General features: G+C 38.4%; 1 protein-coding gene across 1 annotated transcript in view; it reads left to right on the top strand.

The window, feature by feature from the left end:
- The window catches only part of KCNH8 (potassium voltage-gated channel subfamily H member 8), a 461858-nt gene that overhangs the window by 334246 nt on the left and 101578 nt on the right, over positions 1-26034 (top strand). The window contains exons 5-6 of the mRNA XM_063452300.1: positions 8026-8266; positions 23486-23643. Coding sequence (XP_063308370.1) covers positions 8026-8266; positions 23486-23643 — 399 coding nt within the window. The remainder of the gene's footprint in view (positions 1-8025; positions 8267-23485; positions 23644-26034) is intronic.

Here is a 26034-nt window from a genome sequence, read left to right as displayed (position 1 = left end):
TTTTCCCATGTTATCTTTCCTTTTACTTATCTATCTTATAATTTTGAAAATAACCCAATTGAATCAACACTTAAATATACAGAAGCTCCGAGAGGCCATGTATTTTTTATATTTTTTCTGACTTGTTTTGAGAAAACAAGTTGTCTTCCTGAGAAAACAATTTATTTTATCAAGATAAAAAGTTGTATTATTGAAAAAAAAGAATTATTTTCTTGCGATAACAAGTTTTATTCTTGGGAAAAACAAGTTTTTTTTTCTCAAGATAATTAGTCAGAAAAACATAAAAAATACATGGCCTTTCTGGGTTTCAGTATAAATTACTATGAAACACAGCATTTTATTTAGATATATTGCAGCCCCTCTATTGTCTTTCTACCTAATTAGTTTGTTCTAGGTAATGTAATTTGCAGACTCTCAAAACAGAGGGCAAATTCAGACTTAACCATTTCTTCTTCCTCTTGAGACAATATATCAACACTTAATTTTCCTGTTAATTTATCCCTTGATCAATGGTTACCATTATAATACTGTGATCCACTTACAATGAAAGAGAACCACTGAGCAGTAATACATTTATAGCACTGTATTTTTATGCATTAGCACACTTTTCAATGATTCTATACACATCATAATCATTTAAATGTATGCTTGTCTGGGCATGTTTTAGTTCCGATGTCATTCACTGAAAAAATAGGAACAGTATAAAGAAATACATTATTATTATTATGTTATTTATATAGCGCCATCAAATTTCGAGTGCTTTACAATGGGTGGACATACAGACATGTAGTTGTAACCAGACAAGTTGGACACACAGAAACAGAGGGGTTGAGGGCCCTGCTCAATGAGCTTACATGCTAGAGGGAGTGGGGTAAAATGACACAAAATGGTAAGGATAGTATTAGACTAGTTACAGTTGCAGTAGAGGAATCAGTCAGGAGCTATTAACAGTTTAATTGATACGCTTTTATGAAGAAGTGGATTTTTAACGATTTTTTGAAGGAGTGGAGACTGGGTGAGCATCTAACGAAGGAGGGAAGCGAGTTCCACAGGAACGGTGCAGCCCTCGAGAAATCTTGAAGGCTAGTGTGACGAGACCAATCTCGCCACATTGCATTGGAGGAGGCTGGTTGCTCACCTCTTGCCCTGTGACTATGGACCCTGGGAGATTTGGCCCGTTCAATTCAGTATGATAGGAGTTATGTATTTTTGTGTCCTTTTGTGTTTTACTGGTAACATGTGCTCAATGGAGTCTGCCTCTATCCCTGGATATAATTGGATTATTTTCCCCATTGTCTCCAGGATAGAGGGCTCTGTAAAACCGGTTTGGGCCAGATAGTCATGCTGCCAGCCAGGCCCCAAAAGATACTTTACTAACTTCTGAACCCCTGGTCTCATTTATGCCATTCTTCGATATGTTGTTCCCCTGAATGGATTGATTGTGAATATATAATTTTTATGTGAATGTGATGTATATTTTAGAAGTTATGAATATGCTGTAAAAACTGTATTTTTCCTGCCTGTGATAAATTACATTAACCCATTGTGTTCAGTAATTATATCACAGGCAGAGGGAAGGATTTTATGTGTTTGTGCTGGGTGTGTTTTATGTTTTACTGTACGGGATTGGTTACATGTTGTCCCTCCCTGTGGGATTTCCCCTTGCATGGGGACTTGCATAAAAGTCTGTGAGGGTTAATTAAAACAGACCACTGCTTGACCCTCAACACAGAGCCTTGTCTCGTTCTTGGGGGGATTTACTGTATGCTGTTAGAGACTGATTGCCAGGAGTGTAAGCGGATTGTCTGCTTTTCCTGTTCGTCTGCTAGCAGCTATTAGTGAGGTTCCAGTTCAGGAGTTAGAGTGCTATTTTGTATCCAGTTCGGGAGTTTGGTGTTCTGCAGTAGCTGCGCCTGTATATCTGGAAGGGGAAGATCTCCTAAATGGCGGTTTAACCCCTTTATGCCTGGGGGTGCAGTTACAATTGGTGGCAAGCGGCGGGATCGTTCCCACAGCCAGAAGGACAGCTACAGGAGACACCATTCCGTGGATTTTACAATTTGAGGGCAACGTATGTCTGAGTACAGCGACCCTGACAGCACCAGGATGGAACCAGCAGTGGAGTATGATGAGGGTGCCATGGATGACCGAGATGCAGTTCGCAAAGGCATCTGGTACCAGGCACTAGGTATTTCGGAGTACCAGCGGGGCGAGAGACTCCCCAAGGAAGACCAGCGATTGCAGAAGCGACTAGCCCTGCGGAAGCCCTTCCTGGGAGAGCAGCCCCTGGAGGAATGGGTGAAGGAATTGGAGCTCTGTGTATGGCAGGAGATATGGCTGGAAGATGCCTACAAGGCGCTCTGGTGGTATGGGGCACAGTACCTGCCCTGGTCAGCCGAGCATGACAAGCCAGAGGGAGAGGAGTTTGATGGTCCTGGCTTGTTATGGGAGTCTTTTTCAGAGCTCGAATTTGGGAGCCCTACACAAGTCCGGTTCAGTGATTTCTTGGAGTGGAGGGAGAGCAGGTATGACTGGGACGACACTCACGAGATTGAGCAAGACCTGGTCCACCTGGTGACCCGGGAGATGGAGCTAGAACAGGGCTACCAGCAGCTGTTTCAATGCAGTGAGAAGGCTCAGCAGGAGAGCAGAGTGACAGACCCAGAGCCAGACCCATTCAGCTGGGACGAGAGAGTAAAGTTTTACTGGGAAGAACCCCAGGTGGCCAGTGGAGATGGGACCATGGTCTCTCCGCCGGTCCTGCAGGGAATTGGGAGCCCAGTCTCCATTCCCCAGCGGCAGTGTGAAGTGCAGGGAAGGGAGAGCAGCGTCCTCCCTCCCCAGCGGCAGGCTGAGTTACAGGGGGCAGAGGTAGTTGTTCCTGCCCTCCAGCAGCAGAGTGGTATGCCAGGAAGGCAGTGTGAAGTGCAGCGAGAGGAGAGCAGCGTCCTCCCTCCCCAGCGGCAGGCTGAGTTACAGGGGGCAGAGGTATTTGTTCCTGCCCTACAGCAGCAGCATGATTTTTTTGGGAATTAGGAGCCCAGTCTCCATTCCCCAGCGGCCGTGTGATTTATTGGGAATTAGGAGCCCAGTCTCCATTCCCCAGCGGCAGAGTGATGTATTGGGAATTGGGAGCCCAGTCTCCATTCCCCAGCGGCAGGCTGAGATACAGGGGACAGAGATAGTTGCTTCTGTCCCCCAGCAGCAGTGTGAATTCCAGGGAATTGGGAGCCCAGTCTCCATTCCCCAGCGGGAGATACAGCAGGGAATTGGGAGCCCAGTATCCATTCCCCAGCGGGAGATACAGCAGGGAATTGGGAGCCCAGTCTCCATTCCCCAGCGGGAGATACAGCAGGGATTTGGGAGCCCAGTCTCCATTCCCCAGCAGCAGAGTATCCTACAGGGAATAGAGAGCCCAGTCTCCTTTCCCCAGCAGCAGGACTCTGTATTGGGAGCAGAGACAGTCGGTCTCCCTCCCCTGCGGCTGGAAGTATATATGGGAGAGGAGCCTGTTACCCCCTCTCTCCAGCGGCAGCTTAACATACCAGGGGGAGACAATAACCCCCACAACTGTGCAGATGGGACCGTGGTCTCTGCACTTACAGCACAGGGGGTAGGGATGGTCGGTCCTGCCCCCCCACGACAGAGCTGTTTAGCCAAAGGGGAGACCGTCGGTCTCCAGCAGCAGAGCTGTGTATCTAAAGGGGAGACAGTCAGTCTACAGCAGCAGAGCTGTGTATTTAAAGGGGAGAGAATCAGTCTCCCCCTCCCACAACCAGGCTCCAACCAGGCTACTTCCACGGTAGCACTGGCACCAGGGCAGAGTACTGCTGGTCTCTGCCCACTCAGCAACCCAACAAGGTCACCTACCAGTCCCCCGCACAGATGTGGGGAGACACCTGGACCTGAACAAAGTTCTCCTCTACCCAGGTGTAGTAACCATTTATTGTGGGTGGGCTGTATGGCTGATTGTGTTTTGTGGGTGGGCTGCTGGACTAACAAGGGCACTGACCGGTAGGAGGTCAGATACCTTGTTAGTCTGTTTGTAAAAGGGGAGAGATGTGACAAGACCAATCTCGCCACATTGCATTGGAGGAGCCTGGTTGCTCGCCTCTTGCCCTGTGACTATGGACCCTGGGAGATTTGGCCCGTTCAATTCAGTATGATAGGAGTTATGTATTTTTGTATCCTTTTGTGTTTTACTGGTAACATGTGCTCAATGGAGTCTGCCTCTATCCCTGGATATAATTGGATTATTTTCTCCATTGTCTCCAGGATAGAGGACTCTGTAAAACCGGTTTGGGCCAGATAGCCATGCTGCCAGCCAGGCCCCAAAAGATACTTTACTAACTTCTGAACCCCTGGTCTGATTTATGCAATTTTTTTGATATGTTGTTCCTCTGAATTGATTGATTGTGAATATATAATTAGTATGCGAATGTGATGTATATTTTAGAAGTTATGAATATGCTGTCAAAACTGTATTTTCCTGCCTGTGATAAAGTACATCAACCCATTGTGTTCAGTAATTATATCACAGGAAGAGGGGAGGATTGTATGTGTTTGTGCTGGGTGTGTTTTATGTTTTACTGTACGGGATTGGTTACATGTTGTCCCTCCCTGTGGGATGTCCCCTTGCATGGGGACTTGCATAAAAGTCTGTGAGGGTTAATTAAAACAGACCACTGCTTGACCCTCAACACGGAGCGTTGTCTTGTTCTTGGGGGGATTTACTGTATGCTGTTAGAGACTGATTGCCAGGAGTGTAAGCGGATTGTCTGCTTTTCCTGTTCGTCTGCTAGCAGCTATTAGTGAGGTTCCAGTTCGGGAGTTGGAGTGCTATTTTGTATCCAGTTCGGGAGTTTGGTGTTCTGCAGTAGCTGTGCCTGTATCTCTGGAAGGGGAAGATCTACTAAACAGCTTTTAACCCCTTTTATGCCTAGGGGTGCCGTTACAGCTAGCATCAGAGGTGGGAGAAGAGGTGGGGTAAGTCATCAGCAGATCGTAAGGGCCTAGACGGGACATACTTGTGTATAAGGGAGGATAGATAGGTGGGAGCAGCATTATGTAGCGATTTGAAAGCAAGAACCAGAATTTTAAATTGAGCTTTATATTTTATAGGAAGCCAATGTAGGGACTGACAGAAGGGTGAGGCATGGAGGTGCAGGCGGACAGGAATATGAGCCTCGCATTCATTATGGACTGTAACGGCACAAGTTGGGAGCACGTAAGACCACTGAGAAGCGGATTACAGTAGTCAAGGCGAGAATGGAAAGTGAAATGGACCAACACCTTAGTCGCATCTGGCGTTAAGTAGGGGCGGATGCGTGCAATGTTTTTGAGATGGAAATTACAGGATTTGGCGATAGACTGAACATGAGGCTTATAAGAGAGGTCAGAGTCGAAGAGAACACCTAGGCAGCGCGCCTGCGTGGTGGAGCTGATGGTACCACCGTTGACTTGGAGGGAGACAGACACAGGAGTAACAACACTTGAGGGAGGAAAGACCAGCATTTCAGCTTTGGTCAAGTTTAGTTTAAGGAAGTGGGCAGCCATCCAGTTAGAAATAGCAGAGAGGCAGTCAGAGACACTAGTCAAGAGGGACGGGGAGAGATTAGGAGAGGACAAGTAGATTTGCGTATCATCCGCATAGAAATGATATTGGAAGCCAAAGGAGCTAATGAGTTTACCAAGGGAGGCAGTATAGATGGATAACAGTAGGGGACAAAGGACTGAACCTTCGGGGACACCAACAGAAAGGAGTTGGGGAGAAGAAGCAGAGCCAGAGAAAGAAACACTGAAAGAGCGCTGGGAGAGGTAGGAGGAGCACCAGGAGAGTGCAATATCTTGTAGACCGATATTGCAGAGGATTCACTGGGAATTCACCGCAAGTACAGAATATTACAGTGGAAAACTAAAGGTAAAATGGCAACATTGATATAGTAAATAAATAATAATATGGTGATAAATGTATCAGGTTAAGTATCTTCCTAACTTAAGTTGGTACCTGAAAGTTTCAGGTAGAGTTAAAGACTTTGTCTCTGTTAGCTGGTTTGTGGAATGTAGTTCATTGTGCGGTATACACATGCACTACAAGCACTGCACTACACACTTCTAAGCAGTTAAAAAAAAACACTGGTGCCAGTGTGTTTTATTTATTAGTGTACTACAGTAGTACACTATAGATAACAATAATAACATTATTATAAGGCTGCTCAAATGTGTTGCACATAGTGATCAGTAGATGATCAATCACCAACCCACACCTCCAGGGGCCGCAGCTGACATTCTTTCAAGGTAAGTAAAGTCGCGGTTGCTCCGACAGTTGGATTATGAATTGTGCTGTAGGACTAGTTTTAAAGACATTCAGGGTTACGTTTATGGATGAAATTAAGATTAGTTATAGGCACTGATTTTAAGTTGTAAGATTCTTGGGATTTAAGGGCACTTAAAACTTAGGTTTAGATAGTGATTATCAACAAGTTTCTCTCATCCTCCATAATCTTGGTCTATAAGACTCTGCTCTCTCCTGGTTCTCCTCCTACCTCTTCCAGCACTTTCCCAGTATTCCTTTCTCTGGCTCTTACACTTATCCACAACCACTCTCTGTTAGTGCTCCCCGAGGTTCCGACCTTGGTCCTCTACTTTTCTCAATCAATTTATTGTAAAGCACTGTGGAATAAGCTGGCGCTATATAAATAATAATAATAATAATAATAATAATAATAATAATACTGTCTCTCTTGGTAAACTCATCAGTTCCTTCAGCTTCCAATATCAAGTCTATGCAGATGACACGCAAATCTATCAATCCTCTCCTGATCTCTCACCAGCCCTCTTGATTCATATCTATACTATCTCTATGCTATTTCTAACTGGATGGTTCTTCACTTCCTTAACCTTAACCTGTCCAAACAGAACTTCTTGTCATTTCTCCCTTAAGTGTTGGTACTCCCAAGTCAATAGCACTACCACCAGCTTTACCTTGCTGCCTAGGTGTTCTCTTTGACCTCATCCTCTTCTTTACCCCTCATGCCAAATCCTGCCTCTTCTATCTTTAAAAACACTGCGCGCATGCACCCCTATTGAACGCCAGATTCGGCTATGGGGCTGGTCCATGCTGCTATCTTCACCTTGACTAGTACAAGCTTCTTCATAGTGGTATTATATGTTCCCAGCTTGCCTCATTATAGCCTATAATAAAGATGGCAGCAAGGCTCATCTTCCTGTCCACCCACACCTCCCAAGCCTCCCTTCACCTCATTTTAAATTTTGGCACTTGCTGACGGAGCTCTACATAACACTGCTCAAGGAAGCAGGGCAAATGGTTAGAGAAGGACCCACCTGAGAGGTCTGCCTTGACGTGGCAGGTGGGCATGCCCTCTCATGGCCATTGGGGGTAACTAAAAACCTCCATTTGTTTAAAAATACATAGGGATGTGGAAAGAGCGCAGGTAACTTTTTTCTTTGGTTTTTACTATATGTATTTTGGCTGATGTGCACTATGGTCGTTGCTGCTGCCCAGGAGTAATGGGAGTTTGAGAGCAGGACTAGTTTATTTGTATTTGTATATCACTGCTCCTACCTACCTATTCTCCCTAATCCACAAATATGTCCTGTCCAGTCCCCTACACTCTAAGATCTGCATCTATCCTCTGTTCATACTCCTACCTCTGACACCATCCTTCAAGACTTCTCTAGGGCTGCACCTTTCCTATAGAACTTCTCTGCTACATCAGACTCTCACCCAGTCTCCATTCCTTCAGGAAAAGTATAACAATTAAACTGTTAATAGCTTTACCTCTCCTTTTTTCAAAACAATCAAGTCAATTCATTTACTCATGATTCCGATAAGAAATGCGGAATATTGTTATTTCCAAGCTATAATTATGAAGTGATACTGTTAAATATTTGTTATTTAAAACCTGGAACATTTGACATATATTGAATGTACAAATTCATTTGCTTGTTTGAACTTTACAAAATCTTGTATTAACATTTTTTTTCTTTCTTTCTATTTTTCAGAATGTTTTTGTAGATAAATCAGCATTTCCAGAATATAAAGTTTCAGATGCAAAAAAATCTAAATTCATAATTTTACATTTTAGCACTTTTAAAGCAGCCTGGGACTGGCTCATATTATTAGCAACGTTTTATGTTGCTGTTACTGTACCTTACAATGTTTCCTTTGTGGACAATGATGATCTATCATCAACAAGAAGCACAACTGTCAGTGATATTTCAGTAGAAATTCTTTTTATTATAGGTAAGACTTGCTGTTCTTTTTATTTTAACCGCAGAATACAAAATGTCTAATACAGAAATATACATTTGAGACCTTATTTCACATTTGTTAGACTTGTGTAAATGCCTTGTTTCTTTTAAATTAAGTATCCTCATCTCCATTTAGTATTTACAGTCTCAGTGGTGATTCTGAACCTGTATTCTCGTATAATGTGGTAGAAACCATAAAAGGAGACACATCTAGTTGACTTTGCCTTTCAGTTGTTTAAATTTAATATATCTTTTTTTTGTGCCCAGGCACAAATTTTTAAATTCTGGAGTTTTTTCTTGCAGTTGCTCAGCAGAACAACATACAGACAGACAAAATAAAACAAAAATAACACATAGCAAATACAGCCATGCATTTTAATGACAAATAAATGGCAAGTTATTGCAAGTTGACCAATTACTTGCAAATTCGGACGTTACATAGTTTGGTTAAATTTTTTTTATATTTTTAACATGGCTTTTTCTTTCTACATTTGACAATTCAGTTATTAACTATAACTTACTGTATCCCTTTTGTACTTGAAGCCCAACTGGGTAAACTTAAAAATAAATTGTCTCACACTCTTATTAGTTCAATCATGGGATACCATCTACTAGCATATTGATATTTACTAATGTCTAAATATACACTTGGATTTTTGAACTGATTTGGATTTGATCAAAAGTCCTAATTCAGATATTTACAAAAAAAGGAATCTTTAATAGAATAGTGCTAATGTGTTTGGGGTCTTTCATTCCCCCTGGGGTCTTTGTCAAGCTAACACCAGGGCGCTTGAAATAATAATATACATTACACACATTACAATTCAATACAAGTGTTACAAATAAAATAACAATTACTACACATACCATTATTCCATTCATTAAATGTGAGATGCACCACCAGATCCAAAACAAAAGGGAGGTATTTAAAATAGATAAATAATTTAAGCAGAGAAAGCAATTAAAAAAACTAAACAAAAAAACTTACAGGGCCATGTCTAATAATTGTTATATTTTTATATGTTATATTATATAACACTTGTATTGAATTGTGATGTTGTCTAATTGTACACCCTATATATTGGACTTTTGAGCACCCTGGTGTTAGCTTGACAAAGATCCCTGCATGGGTCAAAACATTGCTATTTTTGTATTGTTCTAATAAAACTGCCTTTTAACCGACTTTGAGTGCCTGGACCAAACTACTTTTCATTAAATGTATAGGGGTTGCCAGCCCCAGGTCTGGTTGCACCTAGTTCCAACAGCTGTTGTGTGTGCGCGGATCACTCCTTCTGTGTGGATTGCATTATATTCCCTTTGGGACAATGTGGTGCCTATTAATAAATAGTAAGATATTTGCTCTCTATGTATGAGATGATTTTACTTAATTTCATACTTCTCATGCTGTCAGGATAAGATAATGTCCATAGTTCCAGTACTGTGGATAATGTCCACAGTACTGATAGCTGTGCAGAGAATTTACACCAGGCACACCATATATGAACATAGACCCACACAACTGGTCAGCAATTTCTAGGAAGGGGTATCAGGTTAGGAACAAGCTGCTCAGGAAGAACAATGTGACACACGCACAGGTATGGTATGTCAAAGCTCCTTCAACTTTACTTTGTTAAGACTGTATCTTATTTAGGCAAAAATCAATTATTAAAGTGGGATGTGAAACATAATAGTAATAAAGGCATATTGACATGAGTTAAACATTCAAAAATCCAAGCTGGTTAATTAAAGATGGGGGTGCAGTTTTGTTGAAACTGTCTGAGGCAGGCACCATAGCTTGCAAGAGTGATACGTTTTTTAAACTAGCTACTTGAACATAGTCTTTTTAATTAACTCTTACATTGTCTTCTTTTATTCTGAAAGAATAACATGTATAATATCATATGATTACATGTCCAACTCTGAGAGAAGATCAGCAATGTAGTGGATTACCCTACTCACAGTAGGTTTTGTTAGCAATCTTAACATACTTTATAGCTATTTATAGCTACATTTTCTAAATAGTCTGTGGGATGGGACAGGTAGGGGTGTGTCGGGATAGGTTAACAAGGCTAAGGTCTGGGTGACCAGAGTGTACATCTCATAGATTGTTCTTTTCCTTTGTTTTGGCCTTATTTGGTACTGGTTCCATTCTAGGAACTGTCTTTAGGTGACTTGCATGAATCCATGTTTGGTTATCTTTGGTCAACACAGTAGTGCAGTTAACATTAACTGCAATCACAATGGTAGATGGTCCATGGGGTGGTGTGAAGGTGCCCACCAAGTTAAGGAATCTGACCAGGACTTTTCCACTGGGTTTGAAAGGAATTGTGAGCATACCTGCAGAAGAAAGGGAGAGACAAATATGCATCACTGCAAATGCCATTCAATTTTTCCACAAGTTCCAATACAAATTTAACAAGCAAAATATTAAGGTCTTCACTTAAAAGAGCACCTCTAGACTTACACCAAGGAGTGGGGAAAGGCCTACTCATCAGTATTTCAAAGGGAAGCACTAGGGGTTATTTTGATTTCTGCTAATAGAGCAGGCAAATTGTAAGGCCAATTGTTGTTACATCTCAAGCCCCCTTTTGTCAACTTAATTTTAATGGTTCTGTTTAAACTTTTTACCAGTCCAGAGGACTGTGGATATTTTGGGATGTCAAACTTCCAATCAATATTCATAGTTTTACAAACTTGCTGAGTAAGTGAAGTGGTATACGATGTACCTCTGTCTCTATTAGTGGTTGCTGAGCAACCAAACCTAGGGATGTTCTATTTACACAGAATTATACCCACCATCTGGGCATTTTCAGATGCACACGAGAAAGCTTCAAGGACACTATCAGTGATGTTGAATTTCTTCTTAAGTGGCAAACATTGATTAAATACTCTGGCTCCTTCTCCTTTGAACCTACCACCAACATCAGTACGGTGTGTGAATGGATCTACCATTTCCTCTGACAAACATTTCTTGCCTATTTAACAGTTTCATTCAATCTCTGTTCTACAGCGGCAGCCTTTGTCACATCCCTGCTAGCCACTTTCTTTCCATTCAAATATTTTAACTGATCTGTCCACATTACATTTGCTGTCTCTGTATTCTTCCGTACATACTGTTCACCTTCTTCAACAGTGGTGTAATCATATTCTGCACTCAAATATTTATTCGCAGTATCCAATTGATCCTCCTGTATTCTGAGCTTTAGAACCACAAAAGGCAGAACTCTAAAATCTTGACCTTCACACAGATAACCCTGATAGGATCTTTTCAAATAATTCACAACTCCTTCTCTGTGTCTAAAGGTGTCAGGGCACTTAGTGCCCCATTCCATAGATTTATCAGGGTCACAGGTTTAATAATCCCAATGCTACCTGCCACTATGAAAGGGTAATGACCAGTAACACATGAGATTCCTACATCCTCCGATTTAGATTATGTTCTGCTCCAGAGAGCATAATTGTGAGGGGCTGTGGATGAGGTGAGTTGGGCTGTTAAGGAAGAGGCGAGTATTGTCAGTTTAAATGGTGTAGTGGAAGAAGCCAAACTTGCAGAAAGAGGGAATCCCAGGCATTTTTGGAGGATTTATGATGGACAGGGAATCAGGGGACGAGTGGGTGCTTCCAGTGATAAAGGTGCAGCAGAGGAGACTGTACTTGAAGATTGTAGGAAGTGATTTGTTGGAAGGGCACTCTCAGCAGCTGCAGAACATAGCAATAAATCCTCCTCCTCATCCTGAGTTATTACTAAATGGGGTAAACTAGGATAGAGATCATTAGGTGTGACAATTTCATTTTTAGATGTCTTCTAGTTAACATCACAGGATTTAGGATTTTTGCTTTGGGACTTCCCCGTCACCACTTCCAGTTACAGCAACAAAACACAAATACACACAAGATAAAACATACTTTCCTGTCCAATACTCCTCCATAGCTATTGGTATTATATACCTATATACCACAATTTTAGTTTAGAGACTGAACACTCTGGACAAGTTACAGCAAAAACAAATGTGAGAAAGACTGGACTTGATGGATGCATGTCTCTTTTCAGCTATGTAACTATGTAATTTGTAAGTAATCTCTTCCTGGTTACCCAGGAACAGAGACACCCCTTTAAATAAACAACAAAAAGGGTACTCACCAATCCAGGTAACCAGGATCCCAATTCCAGGTAGGAGTATTAGATTAGGAAGGAACTGCTCAGAAAGGACAATGAGACATACACACAGGCGTGATATCTCAAAGACACTTCAACTTCATTGTGTTCAGAGTGTAACTTCAATAGGCAAAAAGCTATTACAAAAGGGAAATGTGAAAATTATCTGAAAAAAATGGGCATGAGTTAAACATTCAGGAATCCGAGCATGTTAATTAATGTTGGGGGTCCAGTTTTGTTGAGATTGACTGAGGTAAGCACTAAATGTCACAAGAGTAATAACCCACTGACTAAACCGGTTACTTGGACATAGTATTTAAAATTAATTCTTATGAGCCACTATGAGCCACTATGAAGCAAACCGAGTATAACATGACCTTTAAAATATATAATTCTCAATAGTTTAATAGTTTTCTTTGCTATGTTTGGTAGGAACCATGATGAAGGGGGGAGGAAAGCAAGAAGAGGGCTACAAAGGCCATAAATTAATGTTTAAATAGGGCATTACATGTCAGAATTAAGTTAATATTTTTCAATACATTGCATAAATAATGCAATGTATACAAATAGTGTTAATGTCCGTAGTACCCCTTTAAGCTGTTATTTAAAGTGGATATTATACCAGTCAGAGAGTAGTCAGTTTGACTGGTGATTATTTGTCCACAGTCAAACTGGCTACCCTCTGTTTCTGACTTTAGGGATAGTAAATAAGCCCTCAAATAAACCAAAAATAGGCAGCAGTAGTGACCAGAGAGCATAATATTTGATCATCAAGAGAACTGGATAACATAAAAGCTGAATTAGAGCAAATGGTGGTATTCAAAATGACTACACACTATTTGCATTCTGCAACAAGTGATCAATGCAAGTTAACATAGGAGCTGGTGTCTGTATATTTTAAAGACATTTATTAATTATTTTTGTATTTTTTTTTGAGGGCCAAAATTCAGCAATCTAAATAGAAATCGTATGGTCATTGACGACAGTTAAATGATGCTTTATTAACAAAGATTTTTTTTCAGTCATGGACATGCGCATCAATGGACACATAGCAGGAGATTATTGTAATGAATGATAACGGGTTGAAGACCAGGAAAAAAAAAGTATTTCATTGCACTAGCAATAAGCCAGATACTATCCTTTAATGGTAGATTCGCCTTGAGAATAGCTGGTGATAACTTAAAAATTATGTTGAATGAAAATGTTGAAATACCTGTTTACTCAGCTGCTGTGTGTGACTCAATTTGGTGACTGCTTATTGTTATAGAATATGTGCATAGGGAACATATTCTGTGAATATTACATTTTATCAGGAGCTGCTAAGTGACATGCAACTAAGTTAAAATATTTTGACAACAAAAAAACTAGATGTCTTAGCTAGTTAACAAGTGAGAAGAACCTAATGTGTTAGTTATTTGCAAATACTATTTTAAATACACTTGCATGCTATTTTAATTATTCAGATTTTATAGACAGAGGTGGCTGAAATGATGCTGTTTTCTTTTTTTAATTGCTTCATATAAACCCTGGTCTAATAGTTAAAACAATAGATGCTTTTTGTTAGATTTAGGGATTTGCTCACTAAACAATGAGTTTTTCAAGGTTTGTTTGTTTTTTGTTTTAGGAAAAACAAACTTCAAACTGACAATTTTTTGTTGATTTAAAAAATGATTTGGGATATACACTGATCAGCTACACAATTAATACTACCTGCCTAATTAATAATATTAATACACCACCAGTGTAGGTCTCTCTCAGTCTGCCAAAACAGGTCTGATGGTGTATCTTTGGTATCTGGCACATTAGTAGCAGATGCTTAAGTCCTTCAAGTTGCAAAGTGAGACCTCCCTAGATCGGATTTGTTGTTCCAGCACAGATGCTCAGTTGGAAATCTGGGGAATTTTGAGGCCAAGGCAATGCCTTAAACTCTTTTTTATGTTCCTCAAACCATTCCTGGACAGCTTTTGCAGTGTGGCAGGGTGCATTATTCTTCTGATGATACAAAGATATGTAACAGGGTTGATGTTTCAGGTGGGTAAGCCAAATGGCAAATGATTTAGGTAAACTAGAAAAATGGTCAGATCTGTGGCAGCTCACATTTAATGTGGATAAGTGCAAGATTATGCATTTTGGGCATAAAAACCCAAGGGCAGAGTACAGAATATTTGATAGAGTCCTAACCTCAACATCTAAAGAAAGGGATTTAGGGTTAATTATTTAAAATGGTTTAAAGGTAGGCAGGCAATGTAATAGAGCAGCAGAAATGCTAGCAGAATACTTGGTTGTATATGGTGAGGTATTAGCAGTATAAAGAGAGAAGTGTTCATGCCACTGTGCAGAACACTGGTGAGACCTCATTTCGAGTATTGTATGCAGTACTGGAGACCATATATCCAGAAAGATATTGATACTTTAGAGAGAGTTCAGAGAAGGGCTTCTAAACTAAACTGGTTCATGGATTGCATGATAAAACTTACAAGGAAAGGTTAAAGGACCTTAACATGAGGCAGGGGGATATGATAGAAACATTTAAATACATAAAGGGAATCAACACAGTAAAATATGAGACTATATTTAAAAGAAGAAAAACTACCACAACAAGAGGACATAGTCTTAAATTAGAGGTGCAAAGGTTTAAAAATAATATCAGTAAGTATTACTGTACAGAGAGGGTAGTGGACATATGGAATAGCTTCTCAGCAGAAGTGGTAGAGGTTAACACAGGGAAGGAGCTTAAGCATGTGTGGGATAGGCATAAGCCTGTTCTAGCTATAAGATAAGGCCAGGGACTAATGAAAGTATTTAGAAAATTGGGCAGACAAGATGGGGCCGAATGGTTCTTATCTGCGGTCACATTCTATGTTTCTATGTTTCTGAAACAATGTTGCCATGAAGGGATGTATGTATTGTGCAAAAATCTCTAGGTAGGTGGGACATGTCAAAATAACATCCACATGAATGCCAGGAGCCAAGGTTTACCAGTTGAACATTGCCCAGAACATAACACTGCCTTCACCGTCACTTCGTTTAGGGCTTCCTACTTACATCTCTTCCCCAGGTAAACAATACACATGCTCATGGCCATTCCCCTGACCTAAAAGAAAATGTGATTCATCAGACCAGGCAACCTTCTTAAATTGCTAGGTCTGACACTAATGTCCCCAATGAGAGTGTTTTGGCGTTGGACAGGAGTCATCATGGGCACTCTAGCCAGTCTGCGGGCCCCACATGCAGCAAACTTTCTATCATGGCCAGCATTACATTTTGAGCTACCATAGTTCTTCTGTGATTGAACAAGTAGGAATAGCCTTTGCTTCCTAAGTACATCGATGAGCCTTGGGCACCAATGACCATGACGCTGGTTATCTGGTTGTCCACTTTTGGTAGCTACTAACCACTGCATAATGGGAACAAAAACAACAACTTACCATTTTGGAGATGCTCTCCCCCTCTTGTCTAATCATCACTATTTGGCCTTTGTCACTCAGATCTATTCCTTTGCCCATTTTCCTGCTTCCAACACATGCAATTCAAGAACTGACTGTTCACTTGCTGCTTAATATATCCCCTCCCTTGACAGGTGCCATTGTAATGACATAATCAATGTTATTCACTTCACCTGTCCGTGATTTTAATGTTCAGTAATCAGTGTATATGTAAGTCAGTTAGAAATTCACCATAAATCACTGTTTGGTAATAGGCATGTTGGTAAGTGCTTGTGATTTATTGGCAAGTGAATTCCAGATAAGAAGTCAGTAGAGTCAATTTGGAAGAACTGTTTGCAGAAAACAGTATTATAAAGTTAAACTTGTTCCTTAAAGGACATCTGTTACCTCAAAATTATTTTAATATAATAATAGTTTAATTGAGTTTTTTAAAATACATGTATTATTTTTTTTTTAAATGAAGCATATGTCAAAAAAGAGACAAAGCATCCTTACCTTTAGCATATGACAGGATCCTTTACCTATATACACATACCTTAGGTCAGACAGTGTTTGTAGTCTATTAGTCTTGTGTAAATTCATTTCAGTCCAAATTTAAATTCAAATGAATTTCGGCAATTCGGACATGCGGATGGTTCCGAATGTCCGAATTGCGAATTGCTGAATTTCCTCTAAGTGCCGAAGCTGTTTCATCAGTGATTTCTACCAATATTTCTTTGTACAAAATACAAATTAAGGAACAGCGCACATACACAAATATAGTTTTAAATGTTACAAGGCTATTTAAAATCACCCATCTCATCAAAAATAATGGCGATTTAGTTCCACCATATGGTCATATCGTATAAGGCTCATCACTACACCACACTACTCCAATATCGGAGGGTTCTACTCTAATTTTAATTATCCCCAGTGTTATAATTAGTGTTGAACCCATTGATAAATAGGTAATGTGGCATAGTGGTGGGTTTATATGCTGGAACTGAATCCCCATATTTGTTTCTATAAATTGTGATCCACTGCTGAGAAATGTATGTTCTAGGTGTGCAAATTCCTGAAGAATACAAACTGGTTGAAACAATCTCAACAAAAACAGAGTTAATTAGAAGCAAAGGTAATGTAGAAATGAATCACTACACAGACCAACCCTTTAAACAAAACTTGTATTTATTTATTTAACAATCCTTATACAGAGCACGTTACATAAATTGACAAATTATACAATAATGTATAGTAACCTTTTTGTAAAGTCATTAAATCGCAACACTTTTGTTTTTGCCCTTTGTCTTTTTCTATGTACACAAAAGGCCTATTACTCTCAAATATTGTTCACAAATCTGTCTAAATCTGTGTTAGTGAGTACTTCTCCTTTGCCGAGAGTTAGCCATCCACCTCCCAGGTGTGGCATATCAAGATACTGATTAGACAGCATCATTATTGCAAATGTTTGCCTTAGGCTGTTCACACTAAAAGGCCACTCTAAAATGTGCAGTTTTATCACACAGCACAATGCCACAGATGTCACAAGTTTTGAGGGAGTTTTCAATTGTCCACTAGAGCTGTTGCTTGTGAATTGAATGTTAAATTCTCTACCATAAGCTGTCTCCAAAGGCGTTTCAGAGAATTTGGCAGTACATCCAACCGGCCCTTACAACCGCAGACCATGTGCAACCACACCAGCCCAGGGCTTCCACATCCAGCATCATCACCTCCAAGATCGTCTGAGACCAGCCACCCGGACAGCTGCTGCAACAATCGGTTTGCATAACCAAAGAACTGCACAAACTGTCAGAAACCATCTCAGGGAAGCTCATCTGCATGCTTGTCGTCCTCATCAGGTCTCGACGTGACTGCAGTCCGTCGTCATAACCGACTTGAGTGGGCAAATGCTCACATTCGATGGCGTCTGGCACTTTGGAGAGGTGTTCTCTTCAAGGATGAATCACAGTTTTCACTGTACAGGGCAGATGACGGACAGTGTGTATGGCGTCATGTAGGTTAGCGGTTTGCTGATGTCAACGTTGTGGATCGAGTGGCCCATGGTGGGGTTATGGTATGGGTAGGTGTATGTTATGGACAACGAACACAGGTGCATTTTATTGATAACATTTTGAATGCTCAGAGATACCATGATGAGATCTTGAGGCCCATTGTTGTGCCATTTATCCATGACCATCACCTCATGTTGCAGCATGATAATGCACGGCCCCATGGTGCAAGGATCTGTACACTATTCCTGGAAGCTGAAAACATCACAGTTCTTGCATGACCAGCATACTCACCAGACATGCCACCCATTAAGCATGTTTGGGATGTTACATAGTTAGATAGCTGAAAAGAGACTTGCGTCCATCAAGTTCAGCCATGTATACGAAAGCGTGTTCCAGGTCCTGCCAACATCCAGCAACTTCGCACAGCCATTGCAGAGGAAAATTATGGACTTGGTGAATGAGAATGTGAGAGGCAGTTTGGTATTGTGTGGCGACACAAATTTTGTTATGGATGGAGAATTGGATAAAGCTAGGGAAGAACGCGATCAACAGCATAGAGGGGACAGTGACAGATGAGCGTACAAATGCTCCAGGTATATGATTGAATATGGCTTATACGACTCCTGGAGACTGATGCATGAGAATGAAAGAGATGTTATGTATTATTCTGTCTCTAAAAATATGTATTCTAGGCTGGATCGGTTTCTGGTCCAGGGTGCTTTAATCCTGCACATCTTGAAATCTAATATCTTAGACATCAACTGGTCCGACCATGCTCCAATCATAATGCATATTGACGAAATTGTATCATCAGCCCCAAACAGAACCTGGAAATTAGGCGATTATTTGTTAAATGATGTTGTGAACAGATCATTGACAGAGAAAGCTTTGAGTGATTATTTTTCGGAAAATGCTTCCCACAAGGTTCCTGGCGTGGTGACTTGGAATGCGCATAAGGCTGTGTTCAGAGGTCATTTTATTTCTAGAGCATCTCACCTGAATAGAATTAATAGCAATAATTTAAGAACATTGGAAAAAGAATTGTACAATTTGAACCAGGCTAATAAATTTGGTCCATCATCCGCCCTATCAGCAATGATAGGAGAAATTAAGGCTAAAATTAACAAAATTTATTTTGATCGTACATCTCTCATGGTGAGACGTCTCAGGAAAACATTTTAATTAAAAGGCAACAGGGCCTCAACTCTTTTGGCATCCAAACTCTGGGATGTGAATGCCCAATCGAAAATAGCATATTTACTTGATGGGCAGGGGCAAAAAGTGTTTCATCCAACTAAAATTAGTGATATGTTTGCAGAGTATTATAGTAAACTTTATAATTTAGAATGTAATTCAGACCTTCCCCAGCCTTCTGCAACAACAATTGATAAATTCTTAGACAGAGTGACATTGCCTCGGCTGTCTCCAGGACATTTAGAAAGCTTAGAATGTGAAATATCAGCAGAAGAGATAGCTGAGGCGATCAAACTTATGCCATCTGGAAAAGCCCCTAGTCCCGATGGATTCACTATTTTATATTATAAAACTTTTCCAGAAATTTTGTATGACTAAAATGTGTAATTCCTATAAGTCCAGGGGAAAGATGCCGGAGGAGTCCTTGTGTGCACGAATAGTCACCTTGCCAAAACAGGGAAAAACTCCTGATATATGCCCTAATTTTAGGCCCATTTCTCTGATTAATAATGACTCAAAGATTTATTCTAAAGTTCTCGCAAATAGATTAACCAAATTAATCCCATTGCTAATTCATAAGGATCAAGCGGGTTTTGTACAGGATAGACGGGCGCCAGACGGAACTAGAAGATTCATAAACTTGATTCAGCACATCAATATGACCAAAACGCCTTCTTTGCTTCTATCTCTAGACGCAGAGAAGGCATTTGATAGGATACATTGGGGATATTTATGGAGAACGTTAGACAGGTTCAACATACCACCACCCTTTATCACAGCAATTAAGGCACTATACTGCGCACCCTCCGCCCATGTCTCAGCTTCCGCCTTCACATCCAAAACTTTCTCTCTAACCAAGGGGACGAGACAGGGGTGCCCTTTATCTCCAATTTTATTTGTTTTAGCGATAGAACCCCTGGCCGAACTAATTAGAACGACCCCACAAATTGTAGGAATTGCTATTAAAGAATCCGTTCACAAAATTGGCCTATTTGCAGACAATATAACCCTAGCTGTCAAAAACCCAAAAGAATCTTTGAGACACCTCAAGAACATCTTAACTCAATTCGGCGAGATACCGTACTACAAATTAAATGAGTCTAAGACTCAGGCCCGTTTCATTCAAATAATTTGGAAACCACTGTCCTTAAGAAATCATATTTATTTGATTGGAGAACTGACTATATGGAATATCTTGGCATTAATTTATGTAAAAATTTGGTCAATATGCACAATCACAATTTGAGGAAAGCATGGTCGGACTTTCAAAAGGAGATGGAAAGATGGGGCGGGATGGAGCTCTCATGGCTGGGGAGGGTCGCATCTATTAAAAGGACAATACTTCCAAAAAATTAATATTTTTTTAGGACCATCCCTCTGGCCATCCCATTATAATTTTTAATAAAGTTCACTCGACAATGCTGAAGTTAATCTGTGGGAACAAACCTGCCTGAGTCAGGCTCACTTCCCTACAGCACCATAAATCGAATGGCGGTATCGGCGTCCCCAATATCCGCAAATATTATTTCGCCACTAATGCTACAGTGGCTGTGAGCTTTAATAACCAGGTTAATAAACCCAGATGGATGGAATATGAAGAATCAAACATTTTACCGGTTAGATTGTCAGAATTACCTTGGTTAAACCCTAAGAAAAGACCTGGAATTACAAAATTATTTTTACCTACCAAGATTACGCTCAAGGTCTGCCTGGGACATTATTTTTAAAAACGACCATTCTCCCAGTTTATATAGAGCAATGCCTATTGAGTTATTGAAAGATTATATACCATCTTTAAAAATAGAATTGTTGAAGGATTGCTCTATAACTAATCTGGATAATCTGGATAATTTTTTATGGCAATGCTTTGGAAAAATTTAAGCTTAAGTATGGATTAACAAATGTATGTGAACTGGAATGTATGCTAATCATTGACAAATTGAAAGGATTATGCCAGGTATCTGAAACAGATAAAAACTATAAATCACTTGAGATATCTCCATTAAAGAAAGTTTTTTTATACAGCCCCACTAGTAAAGGTATGATATCCTTATGTTATTTGTTTTATAATGTCAAACCCTTAGTTAAATTAAAACATATGTTATCATGGGAGACGGAGTAGGGTGCCCAGTACGACCTAGAAGAATGGTTCGTTTTTTTTTAAAGCTTTAAAAGGTATTTCATATTGCACCGACCATTTTGAAAATCATTATAAAATTTTATATCGCTGGTACCTGGCTCCGTCTAGATTGCACAACATAAACAATATGTATTCTGACCGGTGTTGGAGAGACTGTGGAGGTGTGGGCAATATGGCCCATATCTAGTGGTTCTGCCCTAAATTAACTAAATACTGGAAAATGATTCATGATCTAATTATTAAAGTGGACAGAACCATTAGCATTTTAACGTCAGAACTAGCTTTATTTAAAAAACTCCCGGAGTCCGTTAATAGACCAGACAAAATAATCACAGGCCACATTCTGATCACTGCTACATTCTGTTTACCTAGACTTTGGAAGTCCCAAAATGTGCCATCTCTCAAGTTTTCAATTTGAAGTCCCAAAATGTGCCATGTCTCAAGTTTTCAATTTGATTCTAGAAACCAAGGCACACGAATTATCGCATAGAGCTAATATGCATGGTTTCCCAATATTAAAATATAATTGGGATAAATGGGAGGAAAAAATCAAAAAAAGTTTATGTTCTTTGATATATTTATTGTTAAAGTGCATTGATGTACAAATTTTTTGCCATAAACATTGTTATGCCTATTTCAATGATGGATGGATACCCCTTCCCATTTCCAAGTTCCCCTTCCTTTCCTACCCCAAATACAATGTTTGTATTATTATTACTTGTTATAAAAAAAATTAAAACTTTAATAAAAGATTATTTGAAAAAAAGTCTTAGATTTTTGAGTTCAGCTCATGAAAAATGGGGGCAAAGGCAAACGTGTTGCATTTATAATTTTGTTCAGTGTAGTTAAGTATAATACTTAAAAGATACAACATTATACATTTAAGAACAATTTCAGTAAGTTAATGGCGGTGCAGAGATCAACAAAGTTACATAACACAAATTATAGCACAACAAAGGTACATTCAAATATGGTATGTGTTTCTCCTTAATAAAGCTCATGACATTACAATTAGGATAGCAGTGAACAGAATGAATGTTACAAGGGTGGGGAGAGAGCAATATTAGGAAGGGTTCAATCAGGTAGACTGAAGGGAGCCAACCAGAAGATTGAGTTATTGAGTATCTGAGAATGCTTTGCTGATGACAGGTGTCGTCAGAGGTTTACAAAAAGATGACAGAGAGTTGGCGTTAAGAGATGTGACAGAGATGGAGAGGACTGCTAGGGCTATAGCAGAACACAGGAGAGAAGAGATAGTATGGGATAAGGTTGTAGAGGAATTTGTATATGTGAGTGAAGCATTTGAAAATAGAGCATTGATAAATGGCGAGCCAATGTTTTTTTTTAAGAGTGGGAGTGGAAATGCTAGGGCATGCTAGGAAGGATGCAGGCAGCTGCATTTTGGATTTACTGGAGTGGATTGTTAGAATTGTTGAGGAATATTTTTAAATATTGACAAAAAGATGGATCCGTCCCCCCTTCTTTATTCCTTTTCTTATCATTTTTATGTATTTGTTTTTCAACATACAAATTTATGTGATACAATGTGATTAAATAATTCTGTATGTGTGTGATATTTACTAGTTTTGGTATTCTCATAGTCTGCTGATCATAAAACATGGAAAAATTCTTATTTTATAAAAAAACAATGTCTATGGCAGGAGTAACCTTATATTGATTATATATTATTGATGATATATTATGTTAATTTCTCTTAACCATATATCATGCATCTCATGAAGTCACAAATGGATATTTCATTTACAGAAAATTGCACCCCAGTCAAAAATGAATGCACTAGTGAGAGTTCAGCTTCAAGATTGGTTTCATTATTTTATGAGCATATCTCATGAGTTTTAATTAAAATTCCTCGGAGATAAGACTTTGATTTGATCTCAAATAAATATGTTGCAATTAATTTTAATAGTGAATAATTGAATATTTAAATAAAAGAAAATCAGTAATGCTTTTCTTCATTTTTAATTACTACACAACACTGTATTTTCTCTATTATAAAGAACAAAACTGTTTTCCATAACTTAAAAAACAAAACCAAATAGATTGTAGTCTATAATAGATACATGGATAAAAAAAATTAAAATTCAATATAGATTGGATGCAAACTTTAACACGAATTGTCTCAATCTACAGAACATCATAATTTCTATATCCATGCGTGAAAATGTATCATGAATGAACGTGTTTTGTAATGTGCAATAACACACATTGACAAATGACTTTTTTAAATTATATGTGATATTTTTTTTTTCTCTTTGCCAAGCAGATATTATTTTAAATTTCCGAACAACCTATGTCAGCAAGTCTGGCCAAGTTATATTTAAAGCAAGATCTATTTGTATCCACTACGTAACAACCTGGTTCGTCATTGATTTAATTGCTGCTCTTCCCTTTGATCTACTTTATGCATTTAATGTCACTGTGGTAAGTTCTTCAAATCATTTTTTTTCTCATCTTCTTGAATAATACACATATTTAAATATTTTCATAGTTATTTTTCCATATTTTAATAGATTTGAAGGATTATAAAACACATTATGAATATGAATATACATTGCATACAACAAATAAAAATAAATAGTTTTGTTTGCTACTTGCTTGTGAAGTCTCCATGGCTAAAACAGTTAAGAAATGAATCCCCCTGACTGACAAACTGTAAAAAAATTTTTTATTACATCTGTATTTTGTTTATTTGCTATAAAGGTTGTTGTTTTTTTTTTTTTAACTGTTTTGGCAAGGGCAAATTATAAAATAGTGTAGAGAGGAAAAATGTTTTATGATTTTTAATTGTAACTTCCAATGCACTACGTGTTTAAACAATCCACTTTTTACTATGACTTTGTGTTATTCTTTTACACCCTATTTCATTTAAACATAGTAATAAACTTAGCAAATCTCCTATCACTGTTACCCTACCTTTAGATGCATAACTCATGCCCTTTGTGTTTGTATTTCGTATCCTTAGTTGGCCTTTAAATCAGCGACATTTTATACACACAGGATTTAAAATGTGCTGCTTGCATTATACTTATAATTCAGTCCTTCATGTATTTGAATCACAAATTTCAGACACAATAGACATTACTAGGTTATATTGAGCTACAGTTATATCTTCAACTCAGCAATACTTTGATTGTTCACACCACAAGCAGCATACATTTTAATACATTTTGAAGGACAATTTGACTTCCAATTTTGTAGAAAAAATGTAAAAGTGACAGGTGTATTCAGCTAACATATTTTAGGATGATTTTAAACAATATATTCAGTAGATTACAAAAATAATTTCATTGTTTTTTTTTCAAATTTCATTCTTTTCTAAACCCAGTTTAAAAAACTTCCATACCTTTTACTAATAAAAATGTACATATATTGTTTTAATCAGTGATGCAGATTCAAAATATTCCAATATTGAAATATTGGAATATTGGAATATTGGACAAGCTGTATTTAAGAATGAACTTTTTTCAAGTGCTATTAACTTAATTAAGGGATAAATCCTAAAAAAAAAACTTGTTTTAAAATATACTAAAAGTTACTGCAATACAGCCATATTTTAATTTAAATCTATGAAGATGTTTTCGTTGGCACTCATATTGTTTAGAATATTTACAATTTTGAAAGAGATTTTAATTATTATTATTATTATTATTATTATTATTATTATTTTGCCGTGTTTTATACCCACAATCTCTAATATTGTAAATTATTAATTATATGTATTTTTAACTCTATTGACTAAAGTGAAAATTGTCAGGAATTCAAAGTGAATTTTAAATTTAAGGAAAAGTAACCAAACTGGAGACATAGCTGACTTGGAGAATTCTTCCAGTTCTGCTCTAATGGTCTTAAATTCAATATTCACTTTGCAATCACTTTGAATTCTCACTTTAGTCAATAACCATGATAGTTTTGTCCTTCTAGGGCTGTTCTGGCTATAATTTTCACCGTATTTATTTAAATCAGCTAAAGTCAATGCTTCTGGAAACTAACACCTGCCTCTGAATAATGCAACTGTACATGTTTGAATTATTAATCAATATAAAGATTTGCAGATATTTCAAATTATCCAGTGTCACAGTATTATGCTTAGTAACAGAGACCTAAATAAATTGATTAGAAATAAACTTAATATGTCACAATTATTTATAACTATTTTGAAAAATTGCTCCATTTATATTTTTGTACTAAATTTGAAAACAATATTTGAGGCAAGGACGAGCATATAAAGGTATTAAAATACATAGTCATTATATTCTTTCTAATTGGAATATTTTGTAAAATTTTCTAAGGAAACTAGAATTAAAATAACAATAAACTTCTGTTTATCATGAATTAAACTTAATGGTAACTCATAATATTGGAACAAGGTCAGAAGTTACGTAACAGTGCTAAATATGGAGGAATTGGGACCCATCATGAATCACTGTTAAGCTCGCCTCAGTACATCTAATGTATAATGTATAATGTCCCATAATGACTATTTTAGTCTTCATTGAAAAAAAATTAGTCCTGTATGCCTAAGGCTCAAAGAGAAGCACTGGGTCTTTTTATTGACCATGTCAAGCTTTACAATTAAGTGAGTATTGCTGTATTAATCCCCCCGTAGAATGAACACTATGGGTTGCCCTTTAACTGGCCAGCAAAGTGTTGATGAAATAATGGTATATTATATTAACTTGAAAATATTGAACTCAGAAACTTCTGATGCAAGTACTTTCACTGTTAAAATAAGTGACCCTGGTAGAGTGCATGATCATATCAGAAAACAATCTCTCAAAAGGTAGGGGGGACAACCTTTCTTATATGGATAAA

The sequence above is a fragment of the Pelobates fuscus genome, chromosome 4 (genome assembly GCF_036172605.1).
Source record: "Pelobates fuscus isolate aPelFus1 chromosome 4, aPelFus1.pri, whole genome shotgun sequence".
Lineage (NCBI taxonomy): Eukaryota > Metazoa > Chordata > Amphibia > Anura > Pelobatidae > Pelobates > Pelobates fuscus.
The sequence above is the reverse complement of the archived record's forward strand: the minus strand, read 5'-3'. Positions and strand labels throughout refer to the sequence as shown.